This window comes from Scyliorhinus canicula, chromosome 2 (assembly GCF_902713615.1).
Source record: "Scyliorhinus canicula chromosome 2, sScyCan1.1, whole genome shotgun sequence".
Taxonomy (NCBI): domain Eukaryota; kingdom Metazoa; phylum Chordata; class Chondrichthyes; order Carcharhiniformes; family Scyliorhinidae; genus Scyliorhinus; species Scyliorhinus canicula.
In genome coordinates, this window is record NC_052147.1 from 157,669,980 (window position 1) to 157,684,660 (window position 14,681).

A 14,681-nucleotide genomic window follows, 5' to 3' on the forward strand; every position below is an offset into this window, starting at 1 on the left:
CAATTTACAAAATTTACAATTTAGAAAAGCCCCATATTTCAGTTAGCCTCCTCATCCCAAATCCCCCTACTTCCCCGAGACTTCCTCCCCGACTTGATACCTGGCACTTTTTCTTTCCTCACTGGTTCTTCAATCTGTACATAGTGGGCTAGTATAGTGATACATTTGTGACATTGTGGCAAGTTGTGCTAATTTAGTTGCCTGTATTTCCAAACGTTTGGTATGCCCCCTCTTCCTCCGCACGGTGTGTGGTCGGCTTATGTGCCTCCCTGTTCTCTCTCCACCCCCTCCCTTTCTCTATTTCCTTTGGTGTCTGTGGTCCCCCTGAGGGTTACCCCCTCTCCCCTTGGCCAATTGGCTGATGACTACAAACCGGTCCTGGAGCAAATTGGTGAATGACCTCCAAGCCTTGGCGGAAGCCCTCCGGATGGCCAATTCGATTTTCTCTATTTGGAGAAATTCCGATAGGTCGGACAGCTAGTCTTCAGCTTCTGGTGGTGCCGCTGATCGCCAGCTGAGCAGGTTTCTCCGGCAGGCGATTAGGGAGGCAAAGGCAAGGGTGTCCTCCCCATAAAGAGTTCTGGCTGTTGCCGATACCCTGAAGACTGCCACTTTTGGGCACGCCTCCACCCTCATTCCCACAACCTTGGACATCGCTTTGAAGAAGGCTGTCCAGAACCTGACAAGTCTACAGCAGGCCCAGAACATATAGGTGTGGTTGTCCAGTCTCCCTGGCACCGTTCATATTTGTCCTCCACCTCCTGAGAAGAACCTGCTCATTCAGATTCTGGTTAGTTGTCCTCTATGTACCACTTCAGCTGCATTAGACTTGGCTTTGAGCATCCTGACTCTGTTCAATGCTTCGCTCCAGATTCCCCACCCTATTTCAAACCCGAGCTCTTCCTCCCATTTTTTTCTTGTCTCGTCCAGTGGGGAGCTTGCCTTCCCCTGTAGTCGTCCATACAAGATCCCCAATTCCCCCCTTGTCTCGTCCAGTGGGGAGCTTGCCTTCCGCTGTAGCCATCCATACAAGATCCCCAATCCCCCCCATCCCCCCTTCCCCCCCCCCCCCCCCCCCCCCCCCCCTACGTAGGAAGGTTTTTTATGTGTATATGGTGTCGCTCGTTCTGGTGAATGCGCTTTGCACTCAATTGGCTCTGTTTTATTACTTAGCTCTAGAGTCGGCAGGTTTCCTTATGATACCACCACGAGGTTCAAGTTCAGATCAATGACTCAATACACCAATTAGTAAGGTTCAAATCAAGACACGTTTATTAATACACAGTTAATCGCTACTCATGCATACAATACTAAATGACTAGGCTATTCCTACCACTAACAGACCAATACTTATCTGGATAAGGGAACCCGCTGGGTCAGGGAACAATGGCCTCTTGCGCGATCCTGAGTCTGCAGGCTTCCAGCTGGTATGGACTAAGGGGTCAGGAGCATCTATCTCGTAGCGTGCGTTGACTGGACACTTACTTGATGGTGCAGCAGTTGGCCAGGCCTCTCCTTCTTACGGTCAAGTTCTTCGAGAGCTGCTAAGATGTTCTGCTGGGAGGGCCGGCTAAGAGAGTCAACTGAACTCGGGACCTGTCTTTTATAGGTCCCAGGGGCTTCGCGCCCTTTTGGGCGGACCCCGAGCTTACTTCCAATCGATTGGATCCCATACCAATTGATTGGTTTGAATTCCCCAATACTGGGGCTGTTTCTCGATCGCTGGGCGGTTCTTTCTGGCTTGTTTGTCTCCTTTGTTTCGGACTCCCGTTGGTGCCGAGGAGTCTGACTTGCTATTGAGTGTCTTAAATGTAGCTAATTGTTGTAGCTATTGTTTGTTCCCGGGGATCGCTCATCAATATGTATAACTGCTGGTTTCAGTGCTATCTGCTTTCTTTGCAGGCAGAATACACAGGAACTCTGCAAAACTGCTTGTTTGGTTAGACTGTCCATTATTCCCTGCTGTCTTTGTGTTTCTCCATTTTGTTTGGAGAAGTGGCCAACTCAGGTGGCTACAGTGGTAGCCCATTCCCCGGATAAGTTGGAACATCTATGTCAGTTCGTCTCGTGTTATCAGTCTGTTTTCCATATTGGAGTCCCTAACTGTGAATGCCCATCCGTCCTGCCTCCACCTTTTGTGGGTGGCATCCATTTTCGCTCACGCGAACCTATGATTGTTGCAGATGGACACTTCAGTCAAACCAAAGTGCTGTCTTAGTTGGAGTGTGGCTATTACCGGGCTTATAGAGTGCTTGACCGGTGGGGATGAGAGCATTGCTGTGGCCTGGGCTCAGAGGGACGCTCCTGTGCAGGATCCCTCCTCCGTTTTTCCCTGTCAGGGAGAGTGGGAGGGGGTTCCATCTCTGCAGATACTTTTGAACTTCTCCACTAGGCTGGCCAGATTCCATTTGTGTATCCCTCTCCAGTCGTGGGCGATTTGGATCCCCAGGTAGCAGAATTTGTTTTGGGCTTGTTTAAATGGCAGGCCCCCCAGCTGTGCCCTCCCCCTTGTGGGTTCACCGGGAAGATTTCCCTTTTGGTTGAGAAGGTAACCCTCTCAACATGAATGCTAATATTGTATTTGCCTTCCACGCTGCTGACTGAACCTGCATATTAACCTTAAGAGAATCGTGAACAAAGGCTGCCAAGTCCCTTTGATCTTCTGATTTCTTAAGCATTGCCCCATTTAGAAAATAGTCTATGTCTAAATTCCTCCTTCCAAAGTGCATAACCTCACTCTTTTCCACATCGCATTTCATCTGCCACTTCATTGCCCACTCTCCTGGCCTATCCAAATCCTTCCGCAGCCCTCCTGCTTCCTCAATACTTTCTGTCCCTCGATAGATCTTTGAATCATCTACAAACTTAGCAACAGTGCCTTCAGTTCCTTCTTCCAGATCATTAATGTATATTGTGAAAAATTGTGGTCCTAGCACAGATCCCTGAGGCACACCACTAGTCACCAGCTGCCATCCTGAAAAATACCCCTTTATCCCCACTCTCTGCCTTCTGCCAGCCAGCCAATCCTCTATCCATGCCAGGATCTTACCTTAACACCATGGGCTCTTAAGTTATCTAACAGACTCCTATGTGACACGTTGTCAAAGGCGTTCTGGAAATCTAAATAAATCATGTCCACTGGTTATCCTTTGTCTAACTTCCTTGTTACCTCCTCAAAGAACTCTAACAGATTTCTTGGACATGACCTCCCTTTGACAAAACCATGCTGACTCAGTCCTATTTTACCATGCACTTCCAAGTTCTCCATGATCTCATCTTTAATAATGGACTCTAAAATCTTACCAATGACTGAAGTCAGGCTAAAGGGCCTATAATTTCCCGTCTTCTGTCTCCCTCTCTTCTTAAACAGCGGTGTTACATTAGCCACTTTCCAGTGCTCTGGGACCCTACCTGCCAAATGTAGCTTTTTCCTCTCCATCACACTCTCTATGGTCGGGGCCGTGGAGTATCACCGATCCACCTCCAGTATGGAGTCGACCAGTTGTTGCCTAGCCGCCCTCACTTCCCCACCTCTACGTGCTTTATAGGCAATAATCTCACTCCTGATGGAGAGTGAGACCTCCCCATTCTGGTTATTGGTTATATACTCGTCTATGGCCTGTGATATTTTTTCGCAGAAAGCCTTATCGGCCAGGAGGGCCGTTTCCAGCCTCCATGGCGGGCGTTGGGCATGGCCTGTCTCCAAACTCATGTCCATGTTTTGTGGAGCGTGGTCGGAGATTACGATCACTGAGTATTCCGCTCTTACTATCCCCAGAAGCACTGATTTCCCCACGACAAAGAAGTCAATCCGGGTATATACTTTATGTACCTTGGAGAAGAAGGAGAACTTCTTCCCTGGGTGGGTGATTTGCCATGGGTTCACTGTCATCATCTGCTCCATGAATATGCCGAGTTCTTTCCCCATGTTAGAGGTCGTCCCTGTTTTGGAGTTCGACCTGTCTGTCCGGGGGGTCCTGTAAACAGTTAAAGTTTCCACCATGGTAAGTTGTTGCTTGTCTATGTCAGGGATTTCTGTCGTAAACTCCGTGTCATCCCAGTTGGGTCAGCTTTGACAAAGGGCCATCTGGACTCGAAACGCTAACTCTTTTCTCTCCTTACAGATGCTATCAGATCTGTTGAGATTTTCCAGCATTTTCTCTGGTGGATGTGCCCCTGCACCCCCGGTTTTCCCATTGTTTGGAGGCCACCCAAAATGCCTGCAGTCATCGTTCTCACCATGAGGCTGAGCCCCTGCACTGCGGGTTTCCCTTTGTCCAGGGCCACCGAACATGCCCACCACCTATGTATACGCCATGTGGATGTCCTCCTGCACCCCAGGGTTTCCCTTTGTTTTGGGACCCTCCAAAGTGGTTGTTTGCGGCACCATCGTCTTTCCTATTTCCATGTGTGGCTTGTTGTAGCCAGCCTGGAGCCCTCTCCCCCCTTGTTCCTTTGTTCCATCTCTGGTTCTGCGTTTTCCCCCCTCCCCTTCTGCTAGTGTTTCCGACCTCTCCCCCCTCTACTCCCCCACTTGTCTCCCTTCCTGTGATGTTATCCCCCCTTTGCCAGAAGTCTCTCCCCCACAGGAGATGCGCCGAAGGCCCCCCACTCTCGTACCTCCTGACGCTAGCTTTCTGCTAGTGTGTTGGCCCCCCTCCCGGGGTCAGTCTGAGATTTCCCTTTGTCCGCTGTTTTTTCCCTTTCCCGTCTTCCTATTTCACCCCTCCACTGCTCTCACCCCCTCCCTTCCGGGCCTTTGCTTTCAGTTTTAGAATGAGGCAGTACAGTCCTACGCTAATTGCCTCTCCTTGGACAATATTGTGCTCTATTATATGGTTAAAAGCAGTTATGATGCCCAGTGATGCATGGCCAGAATCACTCCCAGTTCATGCTGACATCATTGCCACTCTCCAGAATTGCGCCACCACTTCAATTATCGAGTAAAGCTTGTCCACCAATTAAACAAACCACCCATGTCACATCATATAAACCAACACTTTGGAGTGGGGAAGTTCCCTATAAGAGCTTTAGTAACACTAAGCCCTTTATTTAAGAAAGTTTTGTTATATGGGAGCTTAAGAACATAAGAAATAGGAGCAGGGCTGGACCATTCAGCCCATCGAGCCAGCTCCGGCATTCAGTATGATCATGGATGACCTTGAGTTTCAACTCCCATCTGCTCATATCCCTTAATTCCAAGAGGCAAAATATCTGTCTGTCCCAACCTTAAATATATTCAAGATAGAGCTTCCACAACCCTTTGGAATGGAGAATTCCAAATATTCATTTTAATAATCTTTATTGTCACAAGTAGGCTTACATTAACACTACGATGAAGTTACTGTGAAAAGCCCCTAGTCACCACATTCGGCGCCTGTTCGGGTACACTGAGGGAGAATTCAGAATATCCAAATTACCTAACAAGCATGTCTTTCGGGACTTGTTGGAGGAAATCGGAGCACCCGGAGGAAACCCACGCAGATATGGGGAGAACATGCAGACTCCTCACAGACAGTGACCCAAGCCGGGAATTGAACCCGGGTCCCTAGAACTGTGAAGCAATGGTGCTACTGACTGTGCTGTCGTGCTGCACAACCCTTTGAATGAATACATTTCTCCTAATTTCATTCCTAAATAATCAACACCCTACCCTGAGTCTGTGCCTACGTGTTGTCGGTTCCCCAGCCAGGAGAACTCTGTCAAACCATTTCAGAGTCTTCTATATTTCATTCTTCTAAACTTATCATAGGACAACCTCCTCATCCCAGGGACCAATCTAGTGAAGCGTCGCTGTACCACCATCAATCCAAATATATTCTTCCTCACTATGGAGACCAAAACTGCACACACTATTCCAGGTGTGGTCTCACCGAAATCCTGCACAAATATAGCAAGACTTCTTTATTCCTGCAATAAAGGCCAATACGTCATTTATGCTGCATTTGTGTTTTTTTAAAATTCTTTGGCTGTGCCAATATTTATTACCTATCCCTAATTGCCCTTGTGCAGGCATTTAAGAGTCAACAACATTGCTGTGGATCTGGAGTCACTTGTGGGCCAGACCAGGTAAGGATGACAGATTTCCTTCCCAAAAGGACATTAGTGAACCAGAGGTTTTTCCGACAGTTGTTTCATGGTCATCATTAGACTTACTTCCAGATTTCTCTCATGGTGGGATTTGAACCCAATCCCCAGAGCATTACCTTGGGACCCTGGATTACTAGACCACACTAATGGGCCACCACCTCCTTGTACAAGTTTCACACCTTTAAATAAAATCTACTTCTCTATTCTTAAAACCAAAGTGAATAACTTCCCCACGTTACTCTCCTTGTGCCTTCTTGTTGCCCAGTAAACTTATCTCAGAATGTTCAATTCACCTAACAAGCACGTCTTTCAGGACTTGTGTGAGGAAACCGGAGCTCCCGGAGGGAGCCCACACAGACACGGGGAGAACGTGCAGACTCCGCATCTCTTTGTACCCTCTTTGTGTCATCCCCACAAATTGTATTTCCACCTGGCTTTGTATTGTCAGTAAAAATAGATGCAATTACTCTCTGTGTCTTCGTTAATTCATTAGTATAGATCATAAATAGCACAAGTCCCAGCACTGATCTTTGTGACAGTTCACTAGTCAACGCCTGCCAAGTCAAAGTGTGCCAACTTAAGAATGCCCTGTTTGTGCCCACTCTTTGCTGACAGGAAGTCAGTTAACCAATTCTCTATCTATGCCAATATATTACCCCTAACTCCATGAACCCATATATAAACCTTTTGTGTGATACTGTTATAACTCCCATTAGAACCATGGGGAAGCCATTCTGGATCTTCACGTGGCACTTGTGGAGTACGAGCTCCCCAGATTGGGGCTGGAGGCCACCCAGTTGGAGCTCGTTAGATCTATATATAGAAAACAGGCCCAAGCAGGATCCCGAGCTGTTAGTTGTCCAACGGGAACTGGATTGGGTGAGACTTACTGCCATAGGCAACCTATTGCGCATAATTCAATAAATCCAAGTTTTACGACCACTGGGTTCCTTGGTTACCTTATCAAATGCCTTTTGGAAATCCATGTATATTAAATCCACTGGTTCCCCTTTATCCACCCTACTAGTTACATCCTCAAGGAATTCTAATATATTCTGTCAAACACGATTTCCCTTTAGTCAAACCATTTTCACTTTGTCTGATCTTGCTATGATTTTCTAAGTGCGTCATTCAGACTTCCTTAAGAATTGATTCCAGTATTTTTTCGACAATTAATGTCAAACTGAATAGCCTATAGTTCCCTGTTTTCTCTCCACCTCCTTTCTTGAATAGCAGTGGTACATTTGCTAACTTCCAATCTGCTGGGACTCTTCCAGAATCTAAGGAATTTGGGAAGATCGTCACTAGGGCATCCACTATCTCTCGGAATTCTCGATACAATAAAAATGAAGTGAATTATTGGCTTTGTATGCCAGGAGTTGCTGTTGCCATTCTGCCATCTTCCAAATTAATTTTGAATCTTTGTTGTGCTGGCTGCGAAGGCACAGACCTGCCAATGATACAATTCTCCTGGATTGGGGAAGCCAGGCAGGAAGTGAGGAAAAGCTCTCAATGCTAGAGAAATTTGGGGAAAATTCAGTACACAGCTTTACAGGAAGGATGTGAGCAGAGTCGAGATGGTGCAGAGGAGATGTACGGACCATGTTGCCAGGAGAAATTTAGCTTTGAGAAAAGAATGAATGGAACCGGGTTGTTTGCTTTGCAACAGAGGAGGCTGAGGGGAAATTTAATTGTGGCGAATAAAATGAGGCCTGGGCAAAGTGTAATTAGGGCTGACCTATTTTCATTAGCAAAGGCGTCAATAACCTTGATCTCAAGATTAAATCAAATTTAGAATAGTAGATTTAAAGTAATTGGTGGAAGGATTCGAGGGAGGTTGAGGAGAAATATTTTCACCAAGGTGGTGGCGAGTGTCCGGAGTTCAGTGCCTGATTGGGGGGTGGAGACGAACACCCATTTTTCATTAGTGCGAATCCAGAGGATTGGGAAGTCTTTAAAAGCGAGCAGAAGACAACTAATAAAACAATAAGAGCGGAGACAATGAAATATGAGTGTAAGCTAGCTAACAATATAAAAGAAGATAGTAAGTGTTTTTTTAATTAGAAAAAGGCAAGAATGGATATTGGACCACTGGAAAATGTGGCTGGAGAAGTAATAATAGGAAACAAAGAAATGGCAGAGGAACTGATTAGGTACATTACATCAGGCTTCATGGTGGAAGACATCAGTGGGATGCCAGAACTTCAGGAGAATCAGGGGGCAGAGGTGAGTGCAGTGGCCATCACTAAGGAGAAGGTTCTGGGGAAACGGAAAGGTCTGAAGGTGGATAAGTCACCTGGACCGGATGGACTACACTCCAGAGTTCTAAACGAGATAGCTGAGGAGATTGTGGAGGCATTGGTGATCTTTCAGGAATCACTGGGGGCAGGAAGGGTCCCAGAGGACTGGAAAATGGCTAATATAACACCCCTGTTTAAGAAGGGAGGCAGAAGATGGGAAATTGTAGGCCATTTAGCCTGACTTCCGTCATTGGTAAGAATTTAGAAAGTGAAAGTGAAAGTTGCTTATTGTCACAAGTAGGCTTCAAATGAAGTTATTGTGAAAAAACCCTAGTCGCCACATTCCGCTACCTGTTCAGGGAGGCTGGTACGGAAATTGAACCGTGCTGCTGGCCTGCCTTGGTCTGCTTTAAAAGCCACCTCTAGAGTCCATTATTAAAGATAGGATTGTGGAGTACTTGGAAGTGCATGATAACGTAGGACTGAATCAGCATGGCTTTGTCAAAGGGAGGTAATGTCTGACAAATCTGTTAGAGTTCTTTGAGGAGGTACTGAGGAAGTTAGACAAAGGAGAACCAGTGGACGTGATTTATTTAGATTTCCAGAAGGCCTTTGACAAGGTGCCGTATAGGCGGCTGTTAAATAGGTTAAGCACCCATGATGTTAAGAGTAAGATAGAGGATTGGCTGACTGGCAGAAGGCAGAGAGTGGGGATAAATTTTCAGAATGACAGCCGGTGACTAGTAGTGTGCCTCAGGGGTCGATGTTGGGACCACAACATTTCACAATATACATTAATGATCTGGAAGAAGGAGCTGAGGGCACTGTTGTTAAATTTGCAGTTGATACAAAGATATGTAGAGAGACAGATAATATTAAGGAAGCAGGGAGCTGCAGAAGAACTTGGGACAGGCTTGGAGAGTGGGAAAAGAAGTGTCAGATGGAATGCAATGTGGAAAAGTGTGAGGTTATGCACTTTGGTAGGAAGAATGAAGACATAGACTATTTTCTAAGAAGTAAAGGCTTAGGAAATCAGAAGCACAAAGGGAGTCCCAGTTCAAGATTCTCTTAAGGTTAATGTGTAGGTTCAGTCGGCAGTTAGGATGGCAAATGTAATGTTAGCATTCATGTCGAGAGGGCTAGAATACAAGAGGAGGGATGTACTTTTGAGGCTGTATTAGACTCAAGTCAGACCTCATTTGGAGTATTGTGAGCAGTTTTGGGCCCCGTAACGAAGGAATAAGGAAGGATGTGTTGGCCTTGGAAAGGATCCAGAGGAGGTTCACAAGAATGATCCCTGGAATGAAGAGTTTATGAGGAGTGATTGAGGACTCTGGATCTGTATTCGTTGGAGTTTAGAAGGACGACGGGGAACTTATCGAAATTTACAGGATACTGAGAGGCCTGGATAGAGTGGATGTGGAGAGGATGTTTCCACTTGTAGGAAAATCTAGAACCAGAGGACACAATCTCAGACTAAAGGGACTATCCATTTGAGGAGGAATTTCTTCGGCCAGAGTGGTGAATCTGTGGAACTCTTTGCCGCAGAAGGCTGTGGAGGCCAAATCACTTGAGTGTCTTTAAGACAGAGATAGATAGGTTCTTGATAAGGGGATCAGGGGTTATGGGGAAAAGACAGGAGAATGGGGATGAGAAACATATCAGCCATTATTGAATGGTGGAGCAGACTCGATGGGCCAAATGGCCTAATTCTGCTCCTATGTCTTATGGTCTTCAGGTTTGGTAACCTACAGGGGCTCTGAATGAGGGCTGGATAACTCTTTTTGATCATCACAGGCACAATGGGCCAAATGGTCTTGCCATGTATTAGATTTGCGTGATTCTGTCAGCGTGGCTAATGGGAATTTGGCTGTCATTCGGTGAGGGTGGTGGAGCGCTGGCAAGGTAACTTCCCCCAGGCTCCGTATCGCGCAGTGCAGGTTACCTGTGGGTCCCCCTCTGACTGCAGTCATCAAGAACATAGCTGTAGATTTCAGATTAATCCCTGCGAGAAGGTGTAGGCATTGCTGTCACTCATAGCCAACTTCACAGTGCGTGAAAGTCAATGGACTGAAAGGTTTTGACATGCACAGCAGTGCTTTTGTAAATATTATGTTTGTGCTAAACCCATTACTGTGCTTCATTGCAGTTGCCTTGAAGAACCACAGCTGTAACAAGATCGCCGACGGAAATGGTAACCAAGGCAACAGGAAAGTGTCGGGATTGGCGGATGGAGTTCTGCCAGAGGGAGAACTTTTACTGCAGGTCTGTGCTTTAGGCCAGATAGCTGTCACATCTCCCACTTAATACCGCAATACACTCCATCGTTCTTTTCCTTGTGTATTTAAAAATCAATCTTTTAGGAGCTCCTGAGTGCAAAGGTTGCCAAGGCAGGACACTAATTGAACTGTGCAGCAATTTGCTGAATACTTGATTATTTTTCAGTGCAGAAGGACGAAATAGGGAGTTTCCATTGTGCAAGGTAAGGGGATATAAACTGAGAGGTTAGTAAAAGCACTATTGGAACCTGGCATCACGTTCACTCAAGACGTGATTGATTCTGACAGTTGTACATGTAGAGAGCTAAGAACACCAGTCAAAGGGTTCATCGGGGGCGTGGGGGGTTGGGTTTGAGTGACCCTCAGTGTTTGAGATGAGCAAAAGTCTAGCACAGTTTCATGACTGCTGCACTGTTGAGCTATCTTTGCTTGTCTGAAGCAGCTAAAGATCAGTTTCAGCTCCTGGGGGACACCAGTCGCTGGGTCAAAATCCTGCATTCTCCCTCCATATCAGCACTGTGGATGTACCTACACCACATGGATTGCAGCAGTTCATGCAGACTGCTCCTTCTCAAGGACAATTAAGAATGGGCAACAGATGCTGGCCGAGCCAGCATCACCCACATCCCATGAATTAAAAAAGGTAAGAAAAGGCTTTGTGGCTGTTTCTGTGGAAGCTGTTTAATTCTTTGAACTGCACAGTCCCATGAATTTCTCCAGTGGCCTTATGGGCAGCTGTGGTTAGCACAGTGGTTAGCACAGTTGCTTCACAGCTCCAGGGTTCCACGACTTGGGTCACTGTCTGTGTGGAGTCTGCATGTTCTTCCCGTGTCTGCGTGGGTTTCTTCCAGTGGTCCAGTTTCCTCCCACAGTCCAAAGACATGCAGGTTAGGTGAATTGACCATGATAGTGTCCTTCGTGTCCTAAAAGGTTAGGTGGGGTTACTGGGTTACTGAGTTACTGGGGTGGGGTGGAAGTGTGGGCTTAAGTAGGGTGTTCTTTCCAAGGACCGGTGCAGAAGGACGAAATAGGGATGGGCCAAATGGCCTCCTTCTGCATTGTAAATTCTATGATTCCATGTTTTGCTTTCCTGTCTACTCCACCCCATTGGCTCCTATTTCCTCAGCTCGCAAGTATGCTTTTCCGTCAGCTATCCTTCTTGCGTTTGATGTTACAGGCCTCAGGCTTCTACACATCCATTAGACAGAAACGGGTATCTTAACAGTCAATCATGCTCCAGATTTTGAATATTGCTGAAAATAGAAAAATGTGACCGAGTCTTTTCATCTTGCACTCATCAGGACAAACACAGGAATACCAAATTTCAAACAATCACAACAAATTATACTACAGGGGAAAAGGGTGCTGATTGGCTGATGCGTAGCCATGGATTGGATTGGATTTGTTTTTGTCAATGAAGGTACAATGAAAAATATTGTTCTGCGGACAGGCCAAGCAGATCATTCCATACATGAAGAAAACCATAGGGCATGCATAAACACACAATGTAAATACATAGACAAAGGCGTCGGGTGAAACATACAGCAGTGCAATATTACGCAGGAGAGAAGATGTGTTAAGAGATCAGAACAGACCATAAGAGGGTCATTCAGCAGTCTGCCAACAGCGGAGAAGAAGCTGTTTTTGAATCTGTTTGTGTGTGTTCTCAGACTTTTGTATCTCCTGCCCAATGGAAGAAGTTGGAAAAGTGAGTACGCCGGGTGGGAGGGGTCTTTGATTACGCTGCCTGCTTTCCCCAGGCAGCAGGAGATGTAGATGGACTCAATGGATGGGAGGCGGGTTCGCGTGAAGAAAGCAGCAGGGAGCTATATGCTCCCCAAGCTCCTGGGTAATTTAAAAAAAGGCAAAACCTTTCCTGTGTGTGAATGTATGTTGCTTCTAGCATGTGCCGCATTATGAGCTCAACTGATTATCTTCAGTTGGTTCTTAGTGTAGCTAGTAGAACACTCTGGTCACCTTCACTGGTGCATTCACATTTGGATTCAGAAAGCTCCACACGTTATAAGATTGGCCTTCTCAGCACTCTTGTAACTAGGGCTCTAGCCATTTACCCACCTTGCAAGCTGAACTTGGAACAGAGCGGAACAATGGCTATCCTGATCAGTTTATTGTTCGCTGGGTATTGCGCAAACTCACAAACATGCAAAAGGTTGCAACTTTTGGACTGGAAAATTGACTGGTGTACCTCAGATTACGCTGGAAAGACAAAGTAGCTCAAAAACGTTGAACAACTCATAAAGGAAGTTGTTTCACTCGGCTACTGTGCAGTTGTTACGTGAGTAGGATTTTTCAGTGAAAGGATGTGCGGACATTCTTTCTAACGCACAATTGAGGAACATTGTGTGTGAATTTCAGTGCTGATGAAATGAAAATGAAATGAAAATTGCTTATTGTCACGAGTAGGCTTCAAATGAAGTTACTGTGAAAAGCCCCTAGTCACCACATTCCGGCGCCTGTTCAGGGAGGCTGTTACGGGAATCGAACCGTGCTGCTGGCCTGCTTGGTCTGCTTCCAAAGCCAGCGATTTAGCCCTGTGCTAAATCGCAATGATTTTTTTTTTTTTTTAAATTTAGATTACCCAATTATTTTTTCTATTAAGGAGCAATTTAGCGTGGCCAATCCACCTACTCTGCACATTTTTGGGTTGTGGGGGCGAAACCCACGCAGACACGGGGAGAATGTGCAAACTCCACACGGACAGTGACCCAGAGCCGGGATCGAACCTGGGACCTCAGCGCCGTGAGGCGGTTGTGCTAACCACTAGGCCACCGTGCTGCCCCTAAATCGCAATGATTGCTGATCAAATCAAACAGAATGTTGATTTGTTCATAATGGACGGATTACAGACAGTACTCAACCAGCCCAAAACAAAATGTCTACAGTTGGATGTGACTCTGTGATTGGGCAGCACTTGCTGAAAAATCCTGAGTGCTCTAATAGCTACACTAACAACCAATTTCAGATCATAAGACACGCTCATTATATAGCTCATTTACACTTGCTGGAAGCAATGCAGATTCACACACACACACACGTACCCATTCTCTGCAAACAAAACAAATTCAAGCCTTGCATCTTTTTGAGTTACCCGAGAGCTTATGGAGCTGTGAGTTCAACATTGCTTTCTCCATAGCCACACTTTGGCCAATCAGAGTCGATTTACCCACCAATCAACACCCTTTTCTCCTGTTGTATATATTGTTGTGATTGTTTGCAATTTGGAATTCTTTGGCAGGATGTTCCAGCCCTTCCTGCTGGCACAATCTTCTGGTCCCACCAAAGACAACCCCCCTCCAGATGCCTCGTGGCAGGTTCCTCAGTGGTGCGGCTGGTGAGAAAAGCAATTGGCCATTGGCTTTGGCGGCACCGGAAGATCCCGCTGGTGGCCAATGGCGAACTGCTGCTGCCGTCATAAACTCCCAGCCCTCGTGTTTGTCCTGATGAGTGCAAGATAAAAAACTTTGACCACATGTCTCTCTTTTCAGGAATAAAACAGGAATCATTTGGCCAAAGTTGTCATCAGCTCCTCTGTCAATTGACAGAAGTAAATGAGGAAAGGTTTCAGAATATAACCACAATTGATAATCCTAGCAGATTCTTTGAGGGGGTAGAAGATGTGTGTGTGAACGTTGCGGGGGGGGGGCCCGGCAAATCATGTTCATATGTTTTGATCCTGTCCAAAGCTGGAGGATTACTTGAAGGAAGTGTTTAGGCTAATCTCTAAAGTGGTGCACGTGAAACTGGACCCCGGCCCTCAGGAGGCCATACTTGGGCTGTCGGACCAGCCGGGGTAGCAAAAGGGAGGGGTGGGGGGGGGGAGGAGGCAGATGTTGTAGTGTTGTAGCCTTCGCCTTGTTGATCGCCCAAAGGCGGATCCTGTTGGGATGGGGAGCAACCTCTCCACCCTGGCGTGGCGGGGGTACCTGCTGGAATTCTTGACTCTTGAGAAGGTTAAGTTTGAACTGAGGGGAAGGATGAAGGGATTCTACAATTCTTCGGCGTTATACACTTTCAAGAACTGGATAACATCGAGCATTAGTTGGGGGGGGGG

General features: G+C 46.5%; 1 protein-coding gene across 5 annotated transcripts in view; it reads left to right on the plus strand.

Annotated features, from left to right (window-relative positions):
- The window catches only part of ahr1b (aryl hydrocarbon receptor 1b), a 217,215-nt gene that overhangs the window by 113,407 nt on the left and 89,127 nt on the right, over nt 1-14,681 (plus strand). For all 5 annotated transcript variants that reach the window (XM_038788103.1, XM_038788110.1, XM_038788107.1 and 2 more), the window contains one exon: nt 10,480-10,595. In XM_038788103.1, coding sequence (XP_038644031.1) covers nt 10,480-10,595 — 116 coding nt within the window. The remainder of the gene's footprint in view (nt 1-10,479; nt 10,596-14,681) is intronic.